This window comes from Tribolium madens, unplaced genomic scaffold, assembly GCF_015345945.1.
Source record: "Tribolium madens isolate multiple individuals breed KSU strain unplaced genomic scaffold, Tmad_KSU_1.1 Scaffold_1;HRSCAF=32;Tcas5.2_LG8, whole genome shotgun sequence".
Classification (NCBI taxonomy): Eukaryota; Metazoa; Arthropoda; class Insecta; order Coleoptera; family Tenebrionidae; genus Tribolium; species Tribolium madens.
In genome coordinates this window covers 8,524,117-8,551,939 of record NW_025400984.1, presented here as the reverse complement: position 1 = coordinate 8,551,939, position 27,823 = coordinate 8,524,117, and the positions used below count along the sequence as shown (strand labels likewise).

The 27,823-nt window shown below is 35.4% G+C and overlaps 6 protein-coding genes across 7 annotated transcripts; 3 read left to right on the top strand and 3 right to left on the bottom strand.

Moving 5' to 3' along the window:
* On the top strand, nt 1–2,178 carry LOC123003838 (juvenile hormone esterase-like). The gene is made up of 9 exons (XM_044396856.1): nt 1–140; nt 185–451; nt 496–649; nt 701–886; nt 933–1,138; nt 1,188–1,365; nt 1,416–1,585; nt 1,628–1,899; nt 1,946–2,178. Exons 1-9 carry the CDS (start codon nt 87–89, stop codon nt 2,136–2,138), a joined length of 1,680 nt encoding a protein of 559 aa, XP_044252791.1. The 5' UTR covers nt 1–86; the 3' UTR covers nt 2,139–2,178.
* Nucleotides 2,179–3,912: 1,734 nt separating this feature from the next.
* Nucleotides 3,913–4,961, top strand: LOC123003809. Its single transcript, XM_044396815.1, has 4 exons — nt 3,913–3,987; nt 4,027–4,236; nt 4,280–4,436; nt 4,486–4,961. Exons 1-4 carry the CDS (start codon nt 3,913–3,915, stop codon nt 4,626–4,628), a joined length of 585 nt encoding a protein of 194 aa, XP_044252750.1. The 3' UTR covers nt 4,629–4,961.
* Nucleotides 4,491–6,027, bottom strand: LOC123003808. Of its 2 annotated transcripts, none has more exons than XM_044396813.1 (7): nt 5,942–6,027; nt 5,693–5,714; nt 5,236–5,565; nt 5,053–5,149; nt 4,912–5,007; nt 4,814–4,864; nt 4,491–4,762 (listed from the first exon to the last, which is right to left on the bottom strand). In XM_044396813.1, the coding sequence occupies exons 1-7, from the start codon at nt 6,008–6,010 to the stop codon at nt 4,684–4,686; spliced, it is 744 nt and encodes a 247-aa protein (XP_044252748.1). In that variant the 5' UTR covers nt 6,011–6,027; the 3' UTR covers nt 4,491–4,683. The 2 variants fall into 2 exon arrangements, with proteins under 2 accessions (XP_044252748.1, XP_044252749.1); XM_044396814.1 differs by having other exon boundaries at nt 4,491–4,744.
* Nucleotides 6,028–8,396: 2,369 nt separating this feature from the next.
* Nucleotides 8,397–15,762, top strand: LOC123004437 (mediator of RNA polymerase II transcription subunit 1). Its single transcript, XM_044397711.1, has 7 exons — nt 8,397–8,537; nt 8,600–8,739; nt 8,787–9,502; nt 9,556–9,787; nt 10,745–10,925; nt 10,988–12,147; nt 12,909–15,762. The coding sequence occupies exons 1-7, from the start codon at nt 8,519–8,521 to the stop codon at nt 14,901–14,903; spliced, it is 4,443 nt and encodes a 1,480-aa protein (XP_044253646.1). The 5' UTR covers nt 8,397–8,518; the 3' UTR covers nt 14,904–15,762.
* LOC123004440 (ADP-ribose pyrophosphatase, mitochondrial) lies at nt 15,518–16,568 on the bottom strand. Its single transcript, XM_044397714.1, has 2 exons — nt 16,141–16,568; nt 15,518–16,103 (listed from the first exon to the last, which is right to left on the bottom strand). Exons 1-2 carry the CDS (start codon nt 16,527–16,529, stop codon nt 15,677–15,679), a joined length of 816 nt encoding a protein of 271 aa, XP_044253649.1. The 5' UTR covers nt 16,530–16,568; the 3' UTR covers nt 15,518–15,676.
* A 94-nt stretch (nt 16,569–16,662) lies between these two features.
* On the bottom strand, nt 16,663–27,804 carry LOC123004439 (protein spaetzle 3). The gene is made up of 4 exons (XM_044397713.1): nt 27,348–27,804; nt 18,741–18,865; nt 18,308–18,688; nt 16,663–17,203 (listed from the first exon to the last, which is right to left on the bottom strand). The coding sequence occupies exons 1-4, from the start codon at nt 27,696–27,698 to the stop codon at nt 17,044–17,046; spliced, it is 1,017 nt and encodes a 338-aa protein (XP_044253648.1). The 5' UTR covers nt 27,699–27,804; the 3' UTR covers nt 16,663–17,043.
* Nucleotides 27,805–27,823: the final 19 nt, after the last annotated feature.

Sequence of the window (27,823 nt, the reverse complement as noted above, 5' to 3'; positions counted from 1 at the left end):
AAAATAGTTAACTTTTCACCTGATATGATAATCAATTGATTATCACACAATGATTTTTTTTTCAAAACACTCATACAATTCGCAACATGGCACGAGCATGTTTATTTGTCGTTTTCACGCTATTTCAGGCCGGTTTTTTGGTACGTGTTATTTTTTCTTTTAGGGTACTCTCTATTTTTTTTAGTTTGGGCCCCCTGAGGTGCAGCTTCCAACCGGGGTTATAAGGGGGCGTGAGGATACAACAGTGAACAATAAACAATACTTTGCTTTCGAGAAAATACCATATGCGGCTCCCCCTATTGGAGATTTGCGTTTTAAAGCCCCGGTACCACCCCCAAGTTGGGAGGACCCACTTGATACCCTCAATTTGGACGTTTCGTGTTACCAAGTTAGCGGGAATTCAGATGATGAGTCTGAGGATTGTCTTTACATCAATGTTTTTACGCCACAGGTTCGTTTTTTGTTGTTTGGTACCGTTTGTACCAAATTTTTTAGCTTCCAAGTGATGGTACCAATGCTAGTTTACCAGTCATGTTGTATATACATGGCGGAGGGTTTATGTTTGGTTCTGGTCGAAACACTTATTCCGATTATATCATCGAAGAAGATGTCATTTTTGCGACAATTAACTACAGATTGGGACCTTTTGGTACAAATTTTGGTACTAAAAACCAACAAATTAATTTTAATTACAAAATAGGTTTCTTGTCAACTGAGGACCACTACCTTCCTGGAAATAACGGTCTTAAAGACCAACACTTGGCCCTGAAATGGACCCATGACAACATACACTTGTTTGGAGGAGACCCTGATAAGATAACAATAATGGGGCAAAGTGCTGGGAGTGCGTCTGTTGCCTATCAGTTACTAAATCAAAAGTCTACAGGTTTATCACATTAGAAACACTTCAAATGAGTTTTAGAACGTTTTAGGATTGTTTCGAGGGGCCATTTTAGAAAGTGGTTCTTTTTTAAGTCCCTTTGCATTTCAAAGACGTGCAAGAGAAATTGCTTTTGCAACCGCAGCTTTTATCAACGATACTTTTGAAACAACAGAAAATTCAGAAGAATTGTTTGAATTTTTGAAAGGAGTTGATGCGAAAGACCTCGATTTGGCTTCACAGAAGTACCACGAATCGGTAATTGGTACCACTTTAGCAAATTAAAAAAATAAATAAAAATATGTAGGAAACGCTTGAAACGGCCCAAATTTTGACTGGGAGATATTATTCTCCCGTGATTGAAGAAAAAAATCCGGATGCTTTTCTTACGAAAAAAATGTACCGGTTGTTGAAAGCCGGAAATGTGGTTCGGGTACCAATCCTGATTGGGATTACTTCGGAAGAAGGACTTGTGTACAACTCTAGTACTATTTCATCACTTTAAAAAAAAAATGTATTATAAATTTTTTTTTAGATCAAGATATTTTAACACAAAACATGGCGGCTTTTGACGAAAATGTGTCGTGGTTGGTACCCAAAGACATGATGCTGATCGACGACGAACCTCTCCTCGCGATGGGAACCCAAATCAAGTCAATTTACGTCACTGGGAATTTAAGTGATCAGATTGGTGCCGGCGTCAGGGTGAGTACCCTAAGTGGTACCAAACCCAAAATCCCCCATTAGTATTACAGTGACCACTCTTTCACCCGATCTGTAATCAAAACCGCTGAACTTTACTCAAACTTCTCTGACACTTTCTTCTACCAATTCTCCTACGATGGCCCCCTTGGTGGTGTCAACATCCACTACGACGGGGCCGGAAATGTCGGTCATGCCGAAGAATTGAATTATCTGTTTTGTCGAGGTTCTGGGTGCAAACGTGACGATATTCCAGACTCGGATAAATTAACGCGACAAAGACTCATCAAACTTTGGACTAATTTTGCTAAATACCAGTAAGAATTAAGCAAAGACGTGACTTTTGGTAGCTTGGGTTTGCAGGAATCCGACACCGGAAGCCCACGAATTGTTGCAAAATGTGACTTGGCCCAAAGTCTCTACTGAAAGTGGCGATTTCCTGTATTTGGATATTGATGAAAATTTGGAAGTGAAGAACCACCCCAAGGAGGAGACTTATTCCAAATGGGTGGGGCTCTACGAGAGTCTTGGCTATGATAATTTTGATACATATTAATTGTAATTGTGTTATTAATTAAATAATAAAGATTTTATCAGTCTCATACACTATTTTTGTCGTAATGTAGGCAACCAACATTACACTTTGTCACTATAATTGAATCTACTTTAAATAAATAAAATTTTACTGAAGTTTTAGATACACGAACGTATAAATGTATCTAATTATTATATTAATAAAAATAACAACACTTTTTCTCGGCGCATCCACCATATCATGTGATATACAAACAAAGATTAATTTTGACGCTCAAGAAAGTAGTAATTAATGAAATGTAAAAAAAAATTTATATAAAATGAGTGAATTACTACAAGAATTTTAAAATTAATTATTTTTATACATATTAAATATTAAAATAATAAAAAATTGTTTAGAACATCCACCATTTTTAGTTTATAATGTATGCAACCAGAATTACAAATTCTAACGTATAAGAAATTAATAATAAATTAAAAATTAAAGAAAAACTTATTTGAACTAAGTGAAGTTTTACTAAGGTTACAGTTACGCTGATGTTAAATATTTTAATACATATTAAATGCAATTATAATACATCTTAATTAAAAATAATAAGTTTTATTTGGCGCATCCACCATTTTAATAAGCCATATAGGCAACCAATGTTACACTTTAATCTTAAAAATTAAATGAAAATGTAGGAAACTTATTTAAAATTAGAGTAATTATTACTAAAACAAATACTTGGCGCGTCCACTAAGTATTTTTATTTTTAATGTAGGCAACTACCAAAACACTTTAACACCCTTAAGAAGTTAATAATAAAATAATGAGAATGAGAAAAAAGTGTTTTTACTTTTGTGAAATAAATAAATTTTTACAATAATTTTGAATTTGATAATTTTGTACATATTAAATATTAAAAGTAGTAAAAAAATTCCCGGCACATCCACCATTTTTTGTACATAATATATGCAACTAACATTACACTTTGTTTAATTCAAGAAATCAATAATAAATAAAAATGTAAAAAAATATTTGAAATAAGTGAAGTTTTTATTACGCTAATTTTAATAGATAATACATATAATCATAATATTTATTTAAAATATTAACGACTTTACCAGACGCATCCACCATCTTAATGTCTGATATAGGCAACTGACATTACATCGTTATACAGTTGGAGACAAAATACTTTGGTCGTCACTTTTCTGACACTTTAATGTAATTCAACCTTTAACGTTAAAATAAATGACAATTTCAAATTAATGACAGCTATTATATTTTCCTATCAAAAATATGTACATACAACTTGACAGTAACTAAAAATAAGGTTAACAGTCCTAAAGCATGCTTTACCATTTAGTGTCACTCAAGTGACATTGGCGACCAAAGTGTATTGTCTCCAACTGTACATTCAAAATCAATATTTTTAATAAATAAAAATATAATAATTATAAAAATAACAGATTTGTGAAATGACACAATAATTAGCAACATAAAACATAATCCTTTTTTTTTCAATATGTCATCAAAGTTTGACACACAATGATCACAATAAAAAAAAAATGATCTCACATTTATTAATTATTGAAATAACACTCAATAATAAAACATATGGCTTCCAGTTGCATTTTTTTATTAATTTGCTCATTTCAACTAATTTCTAATTGCTTTGCCCTAATTAATTTTTCCTTTTCATGTCAGCGATATTATATTTCCCGTATCGCTTTTCCATCAATTCAATCGTTTGATTTCTGAAAAGATAAATGATAAAATCGAATGGTTTGTTTGTATTTCAACCGAAAATATGGCCGTCATCACCAAGTTTTGTTTTTCGTGTTCTGTAAGACTCGGCTCGATAATTACAGGGTGTTTGACACTGGTAATTGCAAAATTAACCAAAATAATTAACCAAGTATAGATTCAAGCTTGCGTCCTGTTGGGAGTCACACTAAACACGCCTTTGGACAAAATCAGCGATAGTTTGAATCAATGGTTGAGCGAAATTCGTTTAGAAGAAGGATGTTTCAATGAAATTGCTAATAACCCAAAACTGATTCTCACAATTAGCTCTGTGTTTTTCTCATGCTTGATTTGTAGCTCAGTTTTGTTGATTTATGGCAGTTTTCAGGTAATTTAATTAATTTTATTAAAAAAATGTGACAGTTTTTTAGACTCGGCCACTGCTGATGTACCCTTTCATTGTTTTTTATTTTTTGTACATTTTGGCTTTATTTTTTGTACTTTTGTTTGTGTTGGAGTTTATTAAAGTGAAAGGGAACGGTTTAGGCCAATTGATTTTGTACTCGAACCTTGGGGGATTCACCCTGTGTGAGTTTAATGAAACACGCATTAATTTTTTAATTAATTTTTATTTTAGTGCTTTATTTGTACACATGGTGCAGTGTGGTGAGTCTAACACAGATAGTAAACGAGCTTCAAGTCCGATTAAAACACAAATTGCGAGTGGTCGATGCAATGAAGAAGAAGAAAAATGTTTACAATTATGCCCATTTTAATTAATTAGTGTTTTATTTAACAACACATCTAGCTACACAAGTCCAACAAAAATTCCAAATTACTCCATTTCCAGTAATTGGTAGGTCTTGTAAACGCCAGGCTTCGTTGCTTGTCTGTCGCTGTCAAAAGAAAAATATCTGGAAAATAAATATCGCAATATTTTGATAAAAACTGGAAGACTTTATTACGGCTGAATTTTCTCCTCTATTCGGCCTTTGAGGAGTCTCAAACAGTTGGACCTATTGAAATAATTAATTAAATTAATTTCCTTGATTACTTCCCTTACTTGAGACAACTCCGGGCTGCTCGACCGAAAGCCCCGCCCGGAATCAAGCCATTGAGTGGCCCCCTTCGATGTTTCTCTGTCTTAGTCTCATATTTACTGAAAAATAAAATGAATACAAAAACTGAAAACGAGTTTTTTTACCCCGGTTGTACGACTCGTTTTGCCACTCCATAGCCACCTCCCAGTTGCAAAACTCCGAAATTTCGAACTCTTTTTTCCCCAATCACCTCCTCGTAAGCTAATAAATAATAATCAGTAAAACAATCGTCACGTTTATTGTATTTATTGATAATTCGAATACAATGAATAATTAAAGTGATCGACCATTTCGTCTGTATCCGTCAAGTAGGCGTTTAATATCAATCGATCGGCCAATCAGATCGCCGTCGATGGGATCGACGCTCCGCCCAACCAGGTTCCCTCCGCCGATCCCGTCGAGACTGCGACCAATCAAATCTCCGTCGATGGGATCGACGCTCCGCCCTACGAGGTTCCCTCCGCCGATTCGGTCGAGACTGCGACCAATCAGACCGCCGTCGATGGGATCGACGCTCCGCCCGATCAAATCGCCATCGATTGGATCCACGCTACGGCCAATCAGATCGCCGTCGATCGGGTCGACGCTCCGCCCAAATAAGCGACTCCACCCCCGCCCTAGAATTTCTAAAGTGGGCAATTTCCTTTTACGAGACGAAATTACGGCACAAGACACCTGAGTTCGGACGTAAACGACACAAAGACGTTCACAATCAATTTAACAAAATAATAAAAAGCGACTTACGGTTATATCCTGCAAGACCGGCCTGGAAAAAAATGAACAATTTAAACTTTCTTAATTCCCGGTTTAATTATCTCTGTGATTATTTTAGGGGATTTACCGGCAAAAGTTAATATTATTTCAGGAGCGTTACATGATACTCTTCCGATCTAATTAATCCGAGTTGAATGGAGTCGAACTAAATTCAATAAAATTGAACAAATAGTGTGAGCTCGATTCGGAACGATTTGTATTTTTATCTTGGGGACTTACCGGTCTGGGGGAGGCTTCGGTGGCGGCCACTGCCACAAAAATGACGATTGCAAGAGTCACAAAACGCATGATTTTTGCAAGACTGTGCTGCACACTCTGAGGCTTAAGCAAAACTTGCCAAGAATTTATATCCCGAGGGACAGCTGGGATGAGAGGGGGACACACGCAAGTGACACGTAGGAGGCGCGAGAAGGGCTTTCACGCACTCAAGCCCTTCGAGTGGGCAGCTTAATTAAATCAATCCGCAAAAATTACTTTTTAAATAATATTATTTAAAAAAATATACAGGGTGTAACGAAAAATTAGAAGACGTCAATAAAATTGTTTTTTTTTTTGTTTAAATTAAGTAACAAAAACATACATAAGGAAACTAAGTACTAAAAATTTTTTAATAGCAATAATAATGAATGGCCAACGTCCAAAATTTTGACACGTTTATTTCAAATATTTTTTACTCTAAAACCAAAGACCTTACAAAAATTTTACAAGATACAAAAATTGTTTAAAAATAATGTATCGTTCGAATAAAAAAAAATACGCCACGCGGATTACGAATAACAAAAAAATATGTTAAGTTGTAACTTACAATAAGAATAAAACAAAAATAATAGCACCTATGTGGGCTTGATACATATTGTTTGTACCAAATTTCATTTAAAAGTTATTCAAAAAAAAAACGAAATTAATTTTTCAGCTTTGGCACTTAGATGTAAGTTGGATTAAATCGTTTTATTTTGATATGGAAAATCTCTTTGTCCCCATTTTTTCTTACACCCTGTATATGTTTAATTTTTTTTATAGTGGCGGTCAAGGTGAGCCATGAAAATGACAGACTGGTGGGTTTTTTACATTTTACCACGTTTTGAAATTGAAAATAAAAAGGTTTTTATTCTATTTTGCGTCTGAAAGAAAGCTTATTTTGATGCTTTAATGAGCCATTTCAACACCAATTTGGGTGTTGAAATAGACTAGAATAATTTTTAGTAAATTTTCAGTGGCGTTTTGAGCGATTTCTCTTATTTCAAGAGAAATATTTGCAGAATTCATTGTTAATTCAACAAAATTTTGATAAATACTAAGACTTGACACTTAAAAATTGAATTTTTCAAATTTTGTGAGATTTATTACCATCCACCACCTTATTAGGGCAAAAGTTCTTAAATTTTGAAAAATCGACTTTTGTGTTAAAAAAGTTCGTAAAACGCGCAAAATAAAAAAAATAGTTTCATTATAGTGTCTCTTCTATCAACTTGTAAACATGAAATTTACTACACTAGCGGACACGGAATTTTGGACGATTTGTCATTTGACTGACATAAAAATGTAAAACGGGCCTTAGGCAACTAATCTCACTTTCGGTTTTTGTAATTTTCATCCTGATAACTAGAGAAAAAATAACAACAAATCAAAATAATTTATAAAAACACGTATTACTGGCATTATTGTTTCGGAAAATCGACGCCATAAATAAATTTCAATTTAAACTTTCAAATTTTAGTTTCAAACATCAATCATGACAATAAAGCGTGGCTTCCATTGATATTTTTTGAACTGATATAAATTTGATGTCCAAAATTCCAAAATTGTGTTAATATCATTTGTTCAATTTTAAAAACTTAAGTTTCTTGTTACAAACTTAAAAAACTTGTAAAAACTTAAGTTTTTTGTTACAAATCTGTTAAAACAAAACATTTATGTGTAACTAACTAAATTATATTAAAAGTTGGCAATATTAATGTTTTAGTTTTTTTATTTTTATTAGTTTGTCATTTTTATTCCAATTAAACCAGGTTTCAGAGACTTTTGTTCACTACAGTGTAAATTATTTGACTTCGACTGGGTGTTATTTTATTTTTTCAGGTCCTAAGGTCTTTAAATATTTTACTTTTTAACTCGTTTACGTCGTTTTTGTGCTTTGTCCTCGCACATTTAGGCGCAAAACAGCAAATTAACGCATTGTTACCAACAGAGTGTACAAATACAATGTTTTATTTTTGCTATATTTTTTTGGGAAATGTAAAATTCTGGGATTTTAGTGGGCATATTCTTAGTCGCTGATGCGAATTTAGCGCTGAGGGAAAATGGGGGATTATCGTGTCAGTAACTTCCTGGGGTATAAAAACTTGAAAAGTTGTAGCGAATTACGGTTTTAATTGTCATTGACGGATCAGATCTGAAATTTGATGGTAAAAACCGCGGATAAATTCCGGGAGTTTGTTTTACGAGCACATTTCATTAAAATATTTGCGTTGCAATAAACACAACATATGTGCTACCTGTGCAAAGTACTCCAACATATCAAATTTTGATAAAGTTGAGAGTGAGTAAACACAAATAAAGTTGAATGGAAAAGCACTCGAACTTATTAATATTGTTTATCCCAAATGACGGGTTTGAATTTAGCGCCGTGATGTTGACAGTTATGTAACCAAAAATCCCTAAATTGGGGAAAGTAACGAAACTGTCAAGTTTTTGTTTGGTGCTGATGTATGTCCGAAAAATCAGTTTTTTTCCTTTAATTCGCCCCAAATAGGACAATGTTTACGAACATTTAGCGTTAATTTCCCCGAAATCATCATGAATCGCTTAACAAACGGTGAGTTGTCAGTCTTAGCAAAAATTTGACTTTTGACATTTACAACTTTGTTTACTTTTAAGGCAATTTGACGATGCCACCGCCCGTTGTGGACAAATCCAAAGACTGGCAGTTGGAGATTTTAATGGAAAAGTTGCGTTCCAAAGCGTCGCAGTACAAAAACTTGTCGGAAATTTCGAAAAATGTGCGAATGGCCATGCTTGTAGGTTATGTCATGTTTCAAAGCCACCATTGATGCCCTACTTTCAGGACAAGCGCTACGCCCTCGACAGCGTCGAGAAGAGCCAACACCAGAAATGCCTCGACACTTTGCAGCACTCCATCAAAGTGACGTCCTTGCAGAGCATGATCGAGCGTTTGGAGAGTCTGACACGGCAATTGGGGCTCAAATTCATGGTGGGCCCCTCGGGGGTGGAGCTCTTCATCTCGTCCGATATGTTCTACTTGGAGATCGTGCTCGACCAGACGGGGGCTGTGAAAGACGTGAAAGTGCACCATGACAGTAAACTAGAGCAACAGAGTTGCTCTGAACTCGTCAATTGCTTATCTAGAGGTGACTTTGCCGACTTCACTGTGCAGTTGGAGGGCTTCGCGTCGATTTACCAACTCAATGCTGAGAAAAAGGTCAAGTGTAAGGCCTTCACAGCCTTGCAGTCGCTGGAGTCCGATTTGAGCACTTTGGCCCAGTTGCAGTCTTTCATGAAGGAGCCTTTTAACCTATTGTATAAGTCTCCAGTCGGCGTGTTGGAGAAGCGCCGAGGGGGGCACCCCATGAAACTCACTTATTTCGTCTCCCCTTATGATTTGTTAAATGTTGAGAAATGTGATATTGAACCGATTACAGTCGATGCAATTATTAGTAGGGCTCTGGGGTACAGTGTGACGGTGTGTATGGAGGGCTCCGCCACTCACAAGTTGCAAACCACGACTCTCATCACAGTCAATAGGAATATTAACGGGAAAAGGTAAAAACTACTCCACAATTTATTTTTCTCTCCTACGAATTAATTAATTTTAGTACACCATCATTTTCATCGTTAAGTAGCCAAAATAGTGCTGCAATTCCGGCCTGTTTTGTCCTCAAATTAAATAAACCGATGCCAATGTGTGTCAATTTAGTTAGACAAATTCAACAAGTTACTGAATTGGACACTATAGAACAATCAACAACTCATCCTTTACTTAGTTTAATTGTACATCATACTAGTGAGGGGAAAATGGAGTCAGGAAACAATAAAGGCCTTTTTGTGGTGAGTGGATTGGTTGGCAGCAATGAAAAAATAATTTGGCAATCTTGATTGTTAAAACAAATGTCACAATTTAGTCAATTTTCATTCAAAACTTTTCAATGTTTAAACGCCGAAGAAAACTGCAAAATTCGTTTAGTTTTGAAGTTATAGTCGGATTTATACAGGGTGTTTCACACAACTTTACGAGGCTTGCGTCTAATATGTGCACCCAAATATACAAAAGTCACAAAATACGATACAAAAAATACACTTCTTACTATTTAATTTTTGGAAACCCATGACAGTAGTTGTCAAACTAATCGCTGTTTCATTAATAGTCATAAACTGCAGTTTTTCAGAAACAATTATCATTTGTTCTACCAAGAGACGACATGAATATAATTCTAGTTTATCTATCTTAATCACTAACTAACTAAAAACGTAATTTTTTAAAGGTTGAAAAACTAGAGAAGATTATTCAATTTTTCAAAATTTGTAATCGAGTTCGTATCGGAATATGTATTATTGATTGCATCTTACAGGCGCAGGCCTCGTAAAATTACGTGAAACATCCTGTATTTTTGAAATTTTTTATTTTATTCAAAATTTTCTCGATAACTGTTTATCGTAGAACACTGGTCTTTTTTGTATATGATAGAAAATTAAATTTTCTTTCCAACGGGTGCCAAAAATCGACCAAAATCTCAACAAAAATAAAAAAAATTGACAACTTTAAAATTGAACCCAATAACATTATTTACGTTTCTAGAGGTTCTAGAGACTCAAAAAATGGCATAAAACATTTGGTAGCGAACAAACTGACATTTAGTCAAGTCAAACTGCCACGAAATTAGCAAGTGTTGCCACTAGATTTTTTTGTTTTTAGAGGAAGTTATTAGTAATATTGTCTCTGAAGTTGGCAACTTATTAAATTACATTAATTATTATTGTTTGTGAGTTGATTTAATTTTTTTGCAGACTTTACCCGACCAAACTCATTGTTACTTCATGACTGAGAACAAAAACATGGATGGTGTTTTAGTTTCAAGCATTCCATTTACCCATCCGGCCCATGTGTCCCAAATTTTAGTAATTTTAAGACAACAAGCTCTCTTCAATACGATAATCGGCAGTTGTGTGCGTCCTAATAGCAAACAAGGTAAAAAATTACCCGCCTCGCTTTGTTCGTTCCTCAAAATTGTTGTGTTTTTTTTCCTCCAGATTTTGAAAATATGACTATGTTTGAGATAAGTGCCCTTTCCTGGACCCACATCTCGCTCTCTCTCGAGCACCCGCTTGAAGAAAGTATGGCAACGGCCGAAATCGACCTTAGCGACATCTCCAATCTGGTTTGTAAAATTGTCAGTCCGGGGACTCCGCCCCCGCCTAACACCCCCGACACCGCCTCTGATCTCAGCACGAGAATTTTAAACCGATGTTTTTCGATTCCGGTAACAATGCGAGCAGTTTTGAAACTATGGGAAAAACAAGTCACCAAACGTCATTACAACGGACATGAAAATTTTAGTTTACCCCTCGGTTCCGGCGACCCTGGGGGTCACAAGGGGGCCCCAGGTGGTAACTTGACGGAATTCGGGGGGTTAGATAAGATTAAACAGGAGCCCCTTGGGAATAGTAATCATGGTATGATGATGCAAGGACATCAAGGGATGTTTTTAAACGAATCCATGATGGCAAATAGCAACTTTCAAAATTTTCAAACAGGTGAAGGTATGCTCACTAGTATGGAATTGACTAGTATACTAGCAGGGGGCAACCAATCGGATAAGATAAAAAGACCCCACAAACGTAAATCGGACGATTTGTGGAAAAACAAACGAAAATTGGGCGAGGGGGCCGACTCTGACCTTCTCGTCGAAACATCAAGCAGTGATTCAACATCACGAAGTACCCCAATCTCACAAGAAAATGAAATTGCGACCCCAAATTCAGGATTGGAGTTTCATTCAGACCTCGAACTGATGAGTGGGCTTGATCCTGCTGAATTATTAGCCGAGTCGGATAAAGTTGGGGGCGAATTTGGGACTTTAGATGAATTGGGAGACGTAGAGGAGATGTTAGCGGGGCCGTCAAGAAGAAAATCACATGATCAGAAATCACCAACTATTATGATTGATTTGGGGGAAAAAAATTTGGTACCACCCAGTGTCAGTATTACACCGATTCCGAGTACTTCACCGGGGTTTAATCAGGGAGGTAATGCGGAAAAAAGGCCCGGGATTGAGATTATAGCCCTTGCGACGTCAGCCGCCACCGCATTGCCCAGTTCTATCACCATTACCCCCATCACGACGTCGCAAAGCAAGGGGGAGGACAAGAATAGGGAGAAGAAAAGTAGTAAAAGCAGATCGGATGATAAGGTATTGGGAAAAAAGAGATTTTACCAAATTTGAATTTTTGACAGCTGTCAAATTTGACAGTGAAAAATTTTTTTCTGCAAAATTTTGTAATAAGAAAATTATATTTAGTTACTCCCTTGCGTATTTTTATTAAATTTTTAGTTTTTGGGCATTTTTAGAACAATTGCATATTTAAATATAAATTTTAAGGACTGGTACTCCTGGAATAACTTTGTCAAATTCATGGAAATTTTTGGAAATATGTATCTGTTTTTATCTTAAATTCAAGTTTTTGAGGTTTTCGTATTCTTTGATCCATTAAATGCAAAGTTTTTTTTACAATTGATGAATAATTCTTGTAATTATTAAATTTTATAGTAAATCTGTTGACTGCGGGTTGGCAGGCCTGACTCGCTTAATTCATGTTAATTTGTAAAATTTTGATTGAATCGCATTTATTTAACTCATTTTTTGATAAAATTGTGATATCATGAGTTAAAAAAATCTATCTTTGTAATGTGAACTCTTTTTACTGATTTTTTTTAATTACAATTACGTTTCAAGTTGCGCATCTCGATAACCTCAGTTTTTTAAATTTGTGATTATTTTAGTCGTGTTATAGGGCCGTTTTGAACTCATTTTTGTTAAAATTGTGATATTTTGTAATAAGAGTTTGTGTTTGATTGTGATTTGACTCTTTTTTTGTGATTTTCGAATTAAAAGTTGCGCAACTAATCACATAACCCCACTTATTTGAAAATTTGTGATTTATTATGTTGTAGGGCCGCCTTGAGAAGAAGCGGAAGCGAAAGCGCGACGAGAGCCCGATGGGTCCGCCGGATAAGGTACCCCCGAAGCAGGACCCCCTCACCAAGCCTGTCACTGTTAGTATAAAACCGGCCGAGTCTCCGCCCCTCAATATGAGTACACCGACGAGTCCAAGCATGATGCGAAAATTCAACGCGTCGCCCACTCAAAATCGTAATATTTCCATGAGTGGTAAACTGAGTCCCAATCTTATGAAACCGACTCTTAAAACCGGTTCATCGCATCACAGTCCAAAACATTCACCTGCTCATGTTCCGAGTAGTCCTAAACATATAATTCCCGGTATTTCGAGTCCTAAAAGTCACGGGACTTCCCCTAAACATCCATCGACTAGCGGTTCCGGTAAGCCAAGTATGTCGACTTTGAAAAGTGCCGCAAATTCACCGAAAAATTCCGATTCGAAAACGAAATCAACATCGAAGGATTCGTCGCGGGATAAAGAGAAGAAAATTTCGGGTGTGTTTAATGTTGCTTCGAAAAATAAATCGTCAGTGAAAGTGAAACCGTTGGATTTGAACACTGAGAATTTAAGTGGGGTTCAGGATGGTTTACCGTCGCCGAGTTCGACGGATTTATCGAAATCGGCGATTTCGAATCAAGTGCGAAATCGAAAAGGCTCACTTTCGGCGATTGTCGATAAGCTAAAATCAGCGCAACATTGCGACGGAGTTACGGATTTGAGTAGTAAGGGGGCTAGCAGTGGGGGGAATAAAGACAGAAGTGGGCAAGTTTCAACGAAATTAAACGAGGGAAAAAGTGGTAAAATTGGTGAAACAAAAAATTCAGAATATATGGTTAAACCGAGTTCGGACGGCATGAAAATCACTATAAATAAAACAAGAAGTAAAGAAAGTAAAAATGTGAGTAAATCAGGCTCGGGATCACCCAAGACTCACACCGGTTTGAAACCGGGGGTTAATAGTGGACCAGCATCGAAAAAACCCCAACATTTGGGACAAAAAGTAGTGAATTCGACAAGTGGCGCCACCAATTATTCGAGTTTGAAGAGTAAAGCCCCGTCGGGGGCGAAAGTCTCAAGTGGGCCATCGAAATTGACAAAGTTGAGTAATTCCCCGAAAAGTGCAACTGATTTGAGTCGAAAAGATCGTCCAAAAATTAACAAAAGTAGTTCCGAAAAGTCGATTTTTACCTCGAAAGATGGCCGAAAATCGAGTCCAACGTCAAATAGAGATGAGAGCGATGGTGTTTATAAAATGTCAAAAATGGATCATTATAATCCACCCTCAATCGTCGAGGGTTTAATGACTGTACGTCAATTAGATAAAAATTTCCAGATTCCTAAATTATCGGCTCGAGCCTCAGTCGACGATAAAAAACCCAAAGTCACTTCTGACAATTTAAACAACATCAATCGGACTGTCGATACGAAAATTTTCGACATGATGAACAAAACCGACCTCAAATATCCTCTCGCCATCCCTCAAAAAACCTTCGATAATTCCGTCGATGCGAAATTAAGGAATAACGTGACCCCCACTCTCCCCCTTCCTAGTTCTAGTCCGAAATTGAAAGAAGACGACGATAAAAAGGACCAACCACAGAATCTCGTCCAATCCAAGGACGACTCCGCCTACAAAGTGAATTATCCAATTGCCGTATCGAAATCGGTGCTCCCGCCCATTTCCGAACCTTTAAACCTCTATACGAAAAGCATCGATTTGACGTCGAAATTTGTTGCGCCCGCCCCCAAAGACGACAAAAAGGATGTAACGAAGAAAAACGACGATGTACTTTTAGATTTTTCGGCGTCGGGGAAAATCGACAAAGGTGGGGGTGGGGTGAATTTTCCGCAATCGCCTTCGGTTAGTGTTCATATAGTTAAGTCGCCGGCGCCTTCGCCCCTTATAGCCCCTAGTCCGCATTCGGCCTCGCCGTGTATTACGGACGATGAATTGATGGATGAAGCGGTGATAGGTATAGGAAAATAGAAAGTGAGGTTAAGGTAAGGCCGGACTTTACCTCAAATTCGGTGTAAATAGTGAAGTTAGGTCCGCAATTTTTGCTCGCACCCTCTATATACAGTGCGATTGATTGATTGTGAGGTGTCTTCCATTCATAAAATTTGAGATAGGAAAAATATTATTAGGTCTTCCTTTTTTTCATTAAAGTCATCGACCGAATGATTCAATTGTGTATATTATTTTTTCAAATCGCACTGTATATACAAGTGTCCTAAAAGTAAACCGCCATACGTCAACCAGTGATAGAAAACGTCGTTTGACATTTTTTATCCTTGGATGACATGTGGGACACCTGTAACTTGCGATGTCGGTAAAAGCGATGTCTTCGTTATCGGTCCGAATTGAATCCGAATTGTCCCGAGTCGGCGCTGTAAATATTTTAGTGGTGTAAGAAAAATCGCCGTCAGTATTAGAATGAATTTTCGGGTTTTTTCTTGTGTATATTTTATGCATTTTAATTTTTTTATCAAGCACTGGTATTTTTCTTTAGATAATTTTCCTCTAGCATAAAATGTTTGTAGGGAATTTACTAATGAACAAGTAATAATAATGTAAAGAGTAGGTACAATTAGGTAATCGCAGTTACATAAAATATTTATTGAAAGAAAAAGAATTATTTTGTGTTGTGCATATCATAGTACAAAACAGAGCCTCGAGAGAATTAATTATCTCAACGAGTGGCATAACATAATTATGAAATTCTGTATAAAAATAGATTATTTATAATAATTGTTGTGTTTTTACCAATGTGCCTGTCTTAGTTTTGCTACAGCTTGGATAAAATTAGAATGACTTGCATATAAATCCAATTTTGAGTCAATATCAATCCATTTGACATTTTTTGCATCATCCCCTGCCTGTAGTTTGAATTTTCCGACAGTTGTGTTATTATCATCGTGGAAATTCACAGCTACAGTTTCCATCCATGCATTATCAGTGTTCCTGGGGTCGTCGACATACCCCTTAAAAATTTCCTCACCCTTTGAGAAAAACCCCGAAATCATTTCCTCATTTGCTTTATCCGAATTTTCCAAACTATTAAACGCCTCCTCTAGAAACTCCCGTTTTAAAGTCTCGCTCACACTTTCTCCGGGATCGACCATTCCTCCAGGAATCGCCCATTGGCCGCAATCCCGTCTCTGGATGGCGCAAAACTGCAAAATCGGCCTAAACCACAATAAAATAATTCATAATGAGTTGTTACAATTTCGTCCCTGGATGCAATTCTTTCGGCGATTTCCATCGTGTTACAACAGGGTCAGCGGCATGGTTAGGGCCCCATTTCCCCAAAACGCCGCGTCCTTTTAAGCCGGTCCTGCCTTCGGGATTGAGGGGGCGTCCGTCGATGATTTTATAAGGGCCGGTGTGGCTCTTCCGGTTGGTTTTACCGTCAAGGGCGTTCCATTTTGGGCGGAAATTCGGGTCATCACAAGGGGGGTCAGCCCAGGGTTTGTTATGCAAAACAGGCGAGTCGTAGTCGGGGGGCGAGTAATTTTCGACCGGGACGGCCCATGGGATTTGGGCATCGGTGAGGACGAAACGGCGGATCTCGCTGAACGGGTACAAGCCGGTCCTGCATTTTATGTGCACCATCTTCGAGGACTAATTTGCGTTTGAGTGTGCACGCGACCGAATTAATAATAAAAAAATATGTTCATGGGATTATGTCACGTGGACTGTAATGTTGGTTGCCTACTTAACCAAAAATATGGGGGACAAAAAACAATTAGACAGTGATCGTGTATTTATTTTACAAATAATTTATTACAAAATGGCAGCCATCTGCTACAACTTATGACATTAATCAAATATTTTTATACATTTTATAAATAACCTAATAACTCATAAAATACTTCTAAGTGGTAACTAGAAACTCGTAACCGAGAACAAGACTGACTGGTACGTTAGATAAAAATTACAAGATCAGTCACGAATTGATTGCACATTTTCTTTGTATCAATAATAATTTTATGGAAGGAGTTAGTAGGGATGTGAATTTGGCACATTGAGTATTAAATTTCCTAAGTAGGTGCATGGGCGTGGCTTGGTTTAGCCCCGCCCGTGCTCTACTCCCCGAAAGCCTATATTTGTGAATGTTTGAAATTAGTTAAGTCGGGTTGCATCGACACACGCAACAAGACGGAAATAGGAACCAATCCATAAAAATGCCTTTACAGTCGTTATCCGGATCATAGGCCAGCAGCCGGTGCCACTTGTACTTCTGCTCGCATCCGCAGTCGCCCGAACAGCGATTCGTCCTCACTTTTCTGCAAGAAAACGTCAAAATTGGTGTTAATACAACGTTACCAGCTCAAAAAATCAAATTCAAAAAGTTACCAAATTTACACCAAATTTTACAGTGTGAGTGGTTGAAGTCTAAAAGTTGAGTAAATATATAATATAATCTGTTTTATATAACAATTTAGTGATTTTTGACTCGCTATTTGGCAGTTTTTGTACCGGGTGGGGCATCGGTTACGCGCACTTGATAAATCGCGACATCAAATTAATTAAAACTGGCGATATTTCATATACCTAACTAATTATTGATAGGGTATAATTTGAGAATTTTTCTAAGTTTTTTGAATAATAAATGAGTCCGTAACAGTTTTGTGTGTTTTATGAATACTTTCTGTTAATTTACCTATAAAGTTTTTACTCTAAATGAATCTGTACCTGTCAGCGCATCAAACTTTCATATCACAATTTCAAATTTTGACTTGGTTAGCCTAATAATCGCTTTTTTTATTTAAACGCAAACCAGACCCGTGATTTATGACAAAATGGTATAATTTGCCAACAAAAGAATCATTTACTGGTAGCCGACCGCTTTAAAGGGTCTTTTTGTTGTAAACTTTGGAAACTTACCCTAATTGTAGTTCCCATTGTCACCTGATGGCACAAGTAGCAGGTCATAAATAAAAATGATTTTCAAAGTTAAGATGGAAAATTGCGTTTAATTCATAATCTAATTTGTATTTTTTTTCTGATTTTGTAAACAATTGTAGGAAGTGAATCTGCGTAGGTCAGTATAAAAACAAGAATTAATTTTTTTGGGAAAAAATTACTTTTTATTTTTTTTGGCCTTGTTTGTGAATGAAAAATTACCAAAAAATTAGAGAATGTACCTTACTAATGCCCAGGTAAGTGTGAAAAAATTCAACAATTTTATTTAATTAGAAGTGGGGATTTTCTTTTTGGGCGTAACGGATGCCCCACCCGGTACACAATAAAGACTTTAACGTCAATTCAGTGACATTTCACGCTTAGGTAAACAAACCGAGTGGCTGTAAATGGTTGTCTTTTCTTGAAGTTATTCTCATATTAAAAATTTAAGTTGGCAACCTTGTGTTAATAGCTGAGTAACATACGCGCACACTTCCTGATGTATCGCTTGTTCGAAATGCTGCGTGTTGACGATCGCCCGGATTTTTCCGGCGGAATTCGAGGCCCAATACGGCGTCACGATTTCGACTTTGCTCTCGCAGGCGTCGATTCGGCCGCTTTCCGAGCTCTGGTTGTTGCGAAAATTCTGTCTTGTGTTTCTGATTTGGCTAAAAAAAGAGTCTCCTCCGGGTTTTCCGCCCGGATCCGGTCCGGGATCGAAGTGCAGATCCGGCACGCCCGGCTTTGTCGACCTTTTCCTTTTCCGGCCAGGTCCGTATTCACCGCCGGGGCTTCCCATGTCGAACTCCCCGTACATCCTCTTCATCAGTGCCTTGTTCTCGTCTATGAATAACTCTATACGATCTCTGGAAAATAAATGAGCGTCATTGGAGGCAACGCCGACTGGGATTGACTCACAATGGATAGGAATTTCCCGCCGTGGGGCAGAACAATTGCTGGTGACGTTTTATACAGGGGACGCCACGAATGTACTCGCCGCGTAATTCTAAACCTAAGGCGACGGATAACGCCGTCCATAATATCTAAAACAAAGAAAAAAATTATTCAAAACACGAAAAATTCAATTTGGTCCGCCCTGTATATCCGGTTTATGAATGAAATCCCACTCGCTAGTTTACATAACGTTATTGTTCCGCGCTCTATTACGATTGGCTTTTTTCGGGTCACGTGACCGCGATGTGCCAATCCGGAAATGTTGTAGTGTGAATCCGGCCCGCTTGATTAAAAAGGACGTGATTTTTCCAAGGATTGTTCTTCCTGGGAATTGGAAAAAAATTTGCAACTTGTGACATTAACGTAATTTAAAGAACTATAACAATTCGGTGACTAACATTGTTATTTAAAGAGCAAGGTCGGTAGGTGTACGCGTTTGTTTTCCGGTCGCGTCGCAACCGTTTCAAGGGTGGGATTTTTTCATCATTTTCGCTTGTTTTTCACCCTGTATAGCGATTGATGGATCGAGTCATCGGCGAAAAATTTTTTTAATCGGTTCTTCGAACAGGATATTTGCTCCGATTTACGTCAATTGTGCGAAAAAATCGCGCTACAAATTTCATAATAGAGCTCTTTTTTTTTCTTCTTTAAAGGATTTTTTCGCGGATTTTATTGAAGTTTATTGTGAGTCATGGTCTCAAAAACACAATATTTAGACAAGATCACTGACTTGAAGAGGTGATTCAGATTGACTTTCAGGTTTGGCAAACGTAATCTGTTTACAGACTTTGCAAAATTTCTTGGAACAATACCTGTTTCATTTTTCATAAAAAGTTAATTAAAAAAAAACACTAAAAATTGTTAGTCCAGTTAAATAGGATTCAAAATGCTTTATGATCAATATACTCGTTTTCATATTAATGTGAATATAGTTTTTAAGTTAGGCAAATACGGTTAAGTATAACCAAAAAATCATTTTTTAATTTTATAAAAAACTGATACTATACAGGGTGATCCAGGGTTGCGTGCAAGCTCCATAACATTTTTTTTTATCCAAGCTATCGACTTGATTTTTTTAAACGATGGATTCTACAAAGTGGTTATAAATGATTTTCATCTAGCCAGCTGTGAATTTTCCATGTAAAATAAAAAGTGCCGCTTTACTTGTTTTAACTCAAAATTAAAAAAATCGCCGTTTACTAAGCGTCCACTTCGAAAATAGACTTCAATTATAAACTTGTTTTCTTCCAAAGTATACATTATTATCAATTATTATTGAAAATTAGTTGAAACAATAAAAGTTTAATTAACAACAATTTATTATTAATTAATAAGTGACACTAATGATGACAGAACTAGAGCTTTCAAAAAAGTAGAGCGGCACAAATAAAGTTACATGCAAAAAAAATCTAAAACTGGCTAGATGAAAATCATTTATAACCACTCTGTATAATAAGGCACATTTCAAAAATATTTTTATTTAATGCAGAGTATCCCAAAATAAGATACACAACTAAATTCTGTTTTATTTAAATGATATAATATTTTGAGCTAAGCCTATGTAAAATGTTCCGGGGAATCGATTGGCGTCAAGAAAACTGCAAAATTCGTAATAGTTTTGAAGTTATAGTGGAATTTATATTTTTGATATTTTTGACTTTATCAGAAGTTTTCTCGATAACTATTTATCGTAGAACACTGATATTTTTTGTATATGATAGAAATTAAATTTTCTTTGCAACGGTACCAAACATAAGAGGTTATCACCAATAAGTCCGGAGTTATGTGCAATAGACCGCTCCGGGTGCCAAAAATCGAACCAAAATCTCGACAAAAATTTAAAAAAAAATTAACTTTAAAATTGATCCGTATAACGTTTTTTTACATTTCTCTAAATCCTAGAGACTCAAAAAGTGCATAAAACGTTATTGGGTCTAGTTTGAATTTTTTTTTTGAATTTTGATAATAAGTTGGGTAGTGGCCAAAACACAGTTTTGTTGTCCAAATACTTAAAGTTCAAAATTTGCGAGGTAAATAAATATTCTGAAAACTTTCCTCTGCTCCAGCTGTTTATAAAATCCGAGGTTATCAACCAATAATACCTCAAAATTCGTTAATAAAAATTCCGAGTCCCCTGAAAATTTTCATAATTTTTCTCATCACAGTCACATCACTGGAATAAATTAAAATTTTACGACCGTGTAGAAAAATCGTTGAAGGTTTGTCAAATGAAAGTCAATGTTCTGGAACCTTGACACGCCCCAACCCAACTCCGGGTGTCGGCTTCCGGTGCGTATCAGTAATTTTTTCGCGACGAAAAAAACCGCGATCTTATCACAACCCGCCACTCCCTTGATAAGATCGGGCGCCAAATTCGAATGTAAACAAACGAAACTTTGGCCTTGCTGGTTTGTTAGCCAACGAGGCCAAACCAAGGCAGCCAATCAAGGTTAAAAGTGCGCATGTCACACAAATTTACCAAAAAAAAAAAACAACAAATTATCACAGGGTGGCGACGTCCAATCACAAGCCGTGGGGGGCGTGGATTGGTAAGTGTCGATTTACGTACCAGTTGCGTCGGGAGGAAAGTGCATCGTTTCGGCATTGTTACGGTTTCGGTTGAGGATTTGACACTAAATCAAGCGACACGAGCACATTTTTTCGCGACGATGATGTGTTTCCAACATGTTTAGTACGAATGCAGAAATCGAATTAATTCGATGTGCGAACGCTCATGTGAAGGTCAGAGGAGCTTCCTTGCGTGAAACTCCGATGGGGGGATTTCGGTTGGGGATGCTAGGACGTTGACTTTTGCGCTTAAATGTTATTTTCAAGAAAAATTTTCATCATTTCATGAGATTTATTCAAGTCGTAAAAGTTTGAAGGTCTGGATAATTAGCTTCATTTCCTTCCCGAGTAATTGTTTGCGTTTATCAACGTTTTATGCTTGAGGCAGGCTTCACTTTATCTGATTTGTGCATCGCTGGTTAGCAACAACAACAAAAATTGAAAATAACAAACGACAAACGATGTTTTTACGGTGAATGAAAAGTATGGAAGCAAACGCTTTTTGCTATAAAAAAATTTGACATTTTATGAAAAAGAAAATTTTTGTTTTTTTTTGGTTTTGAGTTTTGTCTCAATAACCTCTATGAAACTTTTTTTTTACAAAGACTGACGTAAGGAGTATGAAAAAAAATCACACAAGTTGCCATTTTGAAAAAATCGCATAACTCAAAAAACAAAAAAAATAATTTTTAAAACACAATTACTTTTTTACAGTATTAATTATTATTTTGTGAAGGTAAATGATTTAAAAAACCGTTTAGTTCCATACTTTTTGTTGACTTTGTATACCCAGCACAATCTTTTAGAAACACCCTATACACAGGTTGGAAAAATTTTATCCCAAAACAGTGGACACTTAAGAAGACTACTATTATGGTAGGCAGTTTTCGCTATGTCTTAATTATAATTTAGTTAAAATGAAAATTTATTGTTTCCAACTGTTCCTATTTGCAATAATTTAGCTTCTTGCTCAATACTGGTTTCAGGTGTGATTTAATACAGTTTTAGAAGGTAGTCAAGTTTTGTCATATTAAAACTAAAACGATTTATTATGACTGGTGTGATATAACAATATATTATTATCGTTTTAATTATTGTGTATTAGCATTGAAACGTGAAAATATTAATTAAACACCTAAAAAATTGTCTAATTTTTCTAATTCCTTATAGGAAATTCTCAATATTTCAAGTTTTATTTATTATTTTTTTTTTCATAAAAATTAATTTCAATTACGAAACAATTTTTTTCTTGGAAAGGGATAACAAATATAGAGTTTTTGGATTAAGAATTTTCTACAAAATTTGATTAATTTCTCTGTCCAAGTACACTGACCGGCAAAATTAACGTCGTAATTTTCTATAGCATTAAACTGTGAAAATATTAATTAAAAGTTTATAAAGTGGTATCTGAAATTTCGAATAGTTTTTTTCCCAGTTCATTAAAATAAAATCTTGATTTACAAATCAAAGAAAAAGATGGACTTTGGATAAAAAATGTACACTAAGCTGCAAAACTAATGTGGTAATTTTTTATAGTATTAAACCGTGAAACTAGACACTGAAAAAATGTGATGTGAGGCTCCAAATAGTTTTATTTTCTAATTTATTATTGAAAATTAACAATATTTCAAGTTCTATTTGGTTTATAATCTTAAAAAAACGAACTTTAGGTCACTAACAAAAAAGCTAATTTTTTGAATAAAAATAACAAAAATCAAAAATTTGATTTACTGTCCATGTACACTGACCGGCAAAATTAATGTCGTAATTAATGGTGGAAATATAAGGGTTTCAGAACTCGCGTCTCTCAGAAAAATGCCAATTTTTTGACAAATAAAATTTTTTAAACATTTTTTTCTTGTATCTAGTCTTACTTTTTCTTAATTTTGCCCGATATGAAAATAAGTTACTACAAGTAGCAAGTAGCAAGCAGAATTAAATTCTCTTCGATCTAGTAAAGAAAAAATTGGGGCCTTTCATTTAAAAAAATTGAGTTGCCGAGTTTGAATTCTCCCAAACGTAATGTTAAATTTTGGGGGTGTGTTAATTATTTTTTTCTATTATGAATTCACCAAAAGAAATACCAAACCTTCTTCTTTTGAATGCCCCAATACGATTTCATAATAGTTAAAAATGGCAAAGTTACCGATTTTTGAAAGGGAGAGTGGAATTCCAAAAATTTTCAAAAAAGTCTAAAAAACCCAAAATTGGCCAAACTTTGGTGTAGGGAAGGTCGGTAATAATTTTTAGCATAACTCGGGGAATCAAAAACGCAATAAAAACAGCTTTTTATTTAAAATAACAAAGTTGATACCCACTTCCGGTATAACCGGAAGCGCCACCATCTTGAAAATGTTTTCCTTGAAAAAATATTTTGGAGTTGTAATAACAAAAATAAACCTTTGGTTAAAGAAATAACTAAAAAATTTGCGTGATTTTTTCCATGTACAATAACCGCAATAACCGCAAAATTAACGTCGTAGTTAAAAAATTATAAACTTAACATTAATTGTCATTAATTTATTTTTTTATTCAAATTTAACTTTAAATAGGATACTATACCTATTTTTGTCCGGCAAAATTGTGTGACATTAATTTGGTCGTTGACTGTACTTCAGTAATAAAATTTATTAAGTTGCTAAGGTCAGTATGTTGACCTAACTGTACTTTCATTGTTTGTGGTAAAAAACGATTGGTATACATAAAGCACATTTTCTTAAAAAAATTAAGTAACAATACAGATTAGAAAGTTGTTTTTATATGGCTATAAATTGTAGTTAGATACAGTTATATGGTTAAAGAGCAATAACTGTCGATATATTTATAATATTTTTTTTAATCAAAGACTGTTACAAATTCATTATTGAGTAGAGCGTGAGAAATTTTAAGCCCGACCTTTGCAATGTTATAATTGTTTTGATTTTTACACAAAGTTTAAGAGTTAAAAATCGAAAGCGAGTACCACCGACTTAACATTTTTTAGAAAGTCAAAACGTGACGATTTTATATAACAAACATTTAAAATTTCACCGATTTTTGACTCACCAAATTGCAAAAAGTGAGTCGATTTTTCCGCCCTCGCATTCTTGCCGCATGGGTAACCGTATTACGTCCATATGGAGCGAGGTCAGGGCCCGATAAAACCCAATCGTGCATAAAAGCGAACTTTTCGAAAGGTTAAGGCGTTTCCGGCGACGAAAAATCAATCCCTAGTGCAAAAAAGTGCTCCTTTCAAGGCTAGTGAAAGTTTCATTTCCGTTGCGTAACGTCTGCGTTACTCAATGGGTCATCTTCATGGCACGCTCGATCCAAACATTGCTTTTCCCCCTCACCGGGGGAAAAACACGCACCAGTTACACATTCAAATGACAGGAGACAAAGGAAACAATCAAATACCAATACGAAGGTCGGCATAAGTGAAAGGATTATTCCAAGTGAAAACCTGAATGATCTCAAATACGTCGTCGTTACATAAATCACGAATTTTGGTCATATATAACTTGTATGTTACCATAGTAACAGTGAAAGTGATGCACGTGCGTGTCACGTGAGCGGATTTTCTTTTGTTTTTCCATTCTTTTTTTATTCAATGGAGATTTGATCTGTAATTTATGCCACGGTTACGGCAGGTAATTACAGGTTGGCTTCTGTAAATATTTCACACTTAACGGAGAGCAAAGTGAGCAATTTTCGCAATTTGACGAGTCGTTGACTGTGGCGGCCTTGACGGCTTGCGCAATTGACGTGTCAGGTCAGGTTAAGTCAAACATTGAGGTTATGTCGTGACATTTGTACCAACTTAAGAAGAGAACTTTGACAATTGTTGAAAAAATCGGTTGTCGCTATTACCCAATTAGGATGAAACACATTACTTTTACTTTTTCAGTGTTAACCAGTAGCCATCTTGTTATAATTTATCTCGTAATGCTTTCAAATTTTAATTAACACATTTGTATTGGTTTTTACGCAAATCTTACGTTAATTTACCGATTAAATGGGGTATCACGTTTTCTTGGAGTAATTTTTGTTTCATTTCTAAATTCCCTAAAAGATAAAGGAAATATTTTTGTTTCGTTCGTGAGAAAAATCGCTTTGTAGGTCAAATTAGATTAAAAGGAAAAGTGTGTTTTGTGTCATTGCTTAATTTTCAGTAAACTAATTGATCTTCTGGGAAATTCAAGCTGCAACTATGTGTAATCTAGTGACTCATGTAAAAAGTTATTTTTGGATGTGTAATTCCTATCTTTTAAAAAAATAAAAAAGGAACGGTAATACATTTTTTGTTATTTTGCCACTTTGTTATAAAATATCGATATACAGGTGATTTAAAAAAAAAAACGGCAGGCACTGGAGAATTTTTATTTATGTGGTTTCAAAAATTAAAAAAAATTAAATTAAATGGCTTTTAATATACATAGTATAAGCTGACAATTTTAGAATTTTTCTAAATGTCTAACTTTAAATTGAAACCCTAATTTTTTTCTTCACAATTTGGAAGGTATTAGTTTTCTTGATACAGACATGTGCAATATGTTTCACTTTTACTAGAAATTATTGTTTAAAAAAGTATCAAAGTTAAAAAAAATATAAAAGTTAATAAAATCTAGTTGCATGGTGTCAAATAAGACAATGCCATTATTGTAATGTCTAAAAGCAGCTAATGAAAGAAAATATTGGCAATATTTTTCTAAATTTTTAATAAGAAATGACAATAATAATTACCTTTAACAAAGCATCTAATTTAGTGTAATTAATTTATTTTATTATTATTTATTTATTTATTTTATTTACTTTTAACAAGGTTATTGTTAACGTCAATTTTTTATTAACTTTAATTTTTTTCAATAATTAGAAAATCTACTATAACATTTAGAAAAATTCAAAAATTGTCACCTTATACCATATTAAAAGTCATTTAATTTAGTTTAATTTTTACAATCGGACCAAAAATAAAAATTCTCCAGTGCCTGCCGTTTTTTAAATATCACCCTGTATAAAGTTTTTTTTTGAAAATGTAATAAAAATGGTTAAAAATGAATAAATAGTTATTTATTATACAAGATGATAAAGAAATTGTTTATCTACGAGTGGTAAGGTTAAGTTTACGAGTGACGAAGTCACGAGTGGACTTGTTTCACGAGAATTTCTTGAATATAAACAGTAGGTAAAAATTACTTTATATCACAAGACGATAAAGGACTACTTTAACTACTGAAATTAGTTGATAAATTGAGTACAAAATAAAACATAATTATCTTCGAATCGGGCATATTTGATGTTTCTCATTCGTCCAATGGCGAATGTATAGAGATTTATTCATAAATTTTCCAACAAATTTTTTTTTGATTGAAAAGTTATTAAAAATAAAAATTTTTCAAAACAATATTGAAACTACTAAACAATCACCTTAGCCTTGATATGATCGTTTTGAACGTAATTTTTTTCAACAAAAAGCATTATTTAACATTTAAGTTTCTCAATTGATAATATAAAACTTGGACATCCTGTATAAAGAGATAAAATAAGGTATTAAAAAAACATGACAAAACTTGAAAATAACTATTGAGACCGAAAAAACTCACTTTAGGGACTTGAATGAGTCCTTAAAATAGCAATTTTTGGGAGCGTATAGAAAAACCGTTTTTTTATGTATTTAAAACAAATAAAAAATAGAAAACTTTAAAATAAGCTCAGTGAATTTTCCAATTATTTAATAATTTGCATTTGATCTTTGAAAACAAGAAAACGTAAAATTATATCAAACATCACAAATCTGAGGAGTTTTAGCTAAAAAAAAAAATTACTCTCGTGTAACATACAATATTTTTCCGACATTATTTACAAAATTTAAATTCTGGCAAGGTAAGCTGGTAGGGTTATTGTCTTTCTTTATTGCTTTAGAAATTGCTATTATGCATCCTTGTCGATCGTTGTGGTTAAGGCTACGGCCTTAATCGTAGAAAAAAAAATGTATTTCGTTCGGGCGCTCCAGTTCGTACTTACGGGAATCTGCACGAAAGTGCCATTGTTGAGCACCGGATGTGAGTAAAGCGGCACGACAGGAACAGAACCATTTTTAATGAAAATCGGCCCTTGAATGGGGGTAACCGGGGGCAGTTCCTCCTCCTCATCGTCGTAATCATAATCGATAACCGCGTGCACTTTAGTCTTAGTACCATCATCGGTAACTTTGGTATAACCCGGATGCCCCCCTTGCGCGCCGAAGTCCTCCCTGACGAAGGGCTTCTGGGGCACGGGGTACGAGTAGGGCACCGGCGGTTGGTAGAAACTGGGGATTGGGGGGTTGGGCGTCGCCACGAAGGGCGGCGTCGCTGAGAAATTCAAAAGGGCCATCGGGGCGCCGTCACGTCCACCCACAAGACGCAGCCATCGAAAGCTTATCTCACGGCACACCGCGATCGCGACTGGGTGACATTAGACGGAGAGTTTGGTCGGAGCCGCGACGGGACCCCACTCAC

What these genes read in the sequence shown, in the direction of transcription:
- LOC123004440 (XM_044397714.1), bottom strand. Translation starts at nt 16,529, where the DNA reads ATGGTGCACATAAAATGCAGGACCGGCTTGTACCCGTTCAGCGAGATC. An exon ending in TTGCATCCAGGGACGAAATT is followed by an intron (nt 16,104 to 16,140) that starts GTAACAACTCAT and finishes ATTGTGGTTTAG; the next exon opens with GCCGATTTTGCAGTTTTGCG.
- LOC123003809 (XM_044396815.1), top strand. Translation starts at nt 3,913, where the DNA reads ATGGCCGTCATCACCAAGTTTTGTTTTTCGTGTTCTGTAAGACTCGGC. An exon ending in TTACAGGGTGTTTGACACTG is followed by an intron (nt 3,988 to 4,026) that starts GTAATTGCAAAA and finishes AACCAAGTATAG; the next exon opens with ATTCAAGCTTGCGTCCTGTT. An exon ending in CCTTGGGGGATTCACCCTGT is followed by an intron (nt 4,437 to 4,485) that starts GTGAGTTTAATG and finishes TTTTTATTTTAG; the next exon opens with TGCTTTATTTGTACACATGG.
- LOC123003808 (XM_044396813.1), bottom strand. Translation starts at nt 6,010, where the DNA reads ATGCGTTTTGTGACTCTTGCAATCGTCATTTTTGTGGCAGTGGCCGCC. An exon ending in TGACGGATACAGACGAAATG is followed by an intron (nt 5,150 to 5,235) that starts GTCGATCACTTT and finishes ATTATTTATTAG; the next exon opens with CTTACGAGGAGGTGATTGGG. An exon ending in AAACGAGTCGTACAACCGGG is followed by an intron (nt 5,008 to 5,052) that starts GTAAAAAAACTC and finishes TTTATTTTTCAG; the next exon opens with TAAATATGAGACTAAGACAG.
- LOC123003838 (XM_044396856.1), top strand. Translation starts at nt 87, where the DNA reads ATGGCACGAGCATGTTTATTTGTCGTTTTCACGCTATTTCAGGCCGGT. An exon ending in TCAATGTTTTTACGCCACAG is followed by an intron (nt 452 to 495) that starts GTTCGTTTTTTG and finishes CAAATTTTTTAG; the next exon opens with CTTCCAAGTGATGGTACCAA. An exon ending in AGGACTTGTGTACAACTCTA is followed by an intron (nt 1,366 to 1,415) that starts GTACTATTTCAT and finishes ATTTTTTTTTAG; the next exon opens with ATCAAGATATTTTAACACAA.
- LOC123004439 (XM_044397713.1), bottom strand. Translation starts at nt 27,698, where the DNA reads ATGGCCCTTTTGAATTTCTCAGCGACGCCGCCCTTCGTGGCGACGCCC. An exon ending in GCGGGAAATTCCTATCCATT is followed by an intron (nt 18,689 to 18,740) that starts GTGAGTCAATCC and finishes TTTATTTTCCAG; the next exon opens with AGATCGTATAGAGTTATTCA. An exon ending in ATACATCAGGAAGTGTGCGC is followed by an intron (nt 17,204 to 18,307) that starts GTATGTTACTCA and finishes GTTTTCTTGCAG; the next exon opens with AAAAGTGAGGACGAATCGCT.
- LOC123004437 (XM_044397711.1), top strand. An exon ending in ATGTGCGAATGGCCATGCTT is followed by an intron (nt 8,740 to 8,786) that starts GTAGGTTATGTC and finishes CCCTACTTTCAG; the next exon opens with GACAAGCGCTACGCCCTCGA. An exon ending in AAAGCAGATCGGATGATAAG is followed by an intron (nt 12,148 to 12,908) that starts GTATTGGGAAAA and finishes ATTATGTTGTAG; the next exon opens with GGCCGCCTTGAGAAGAAGCG.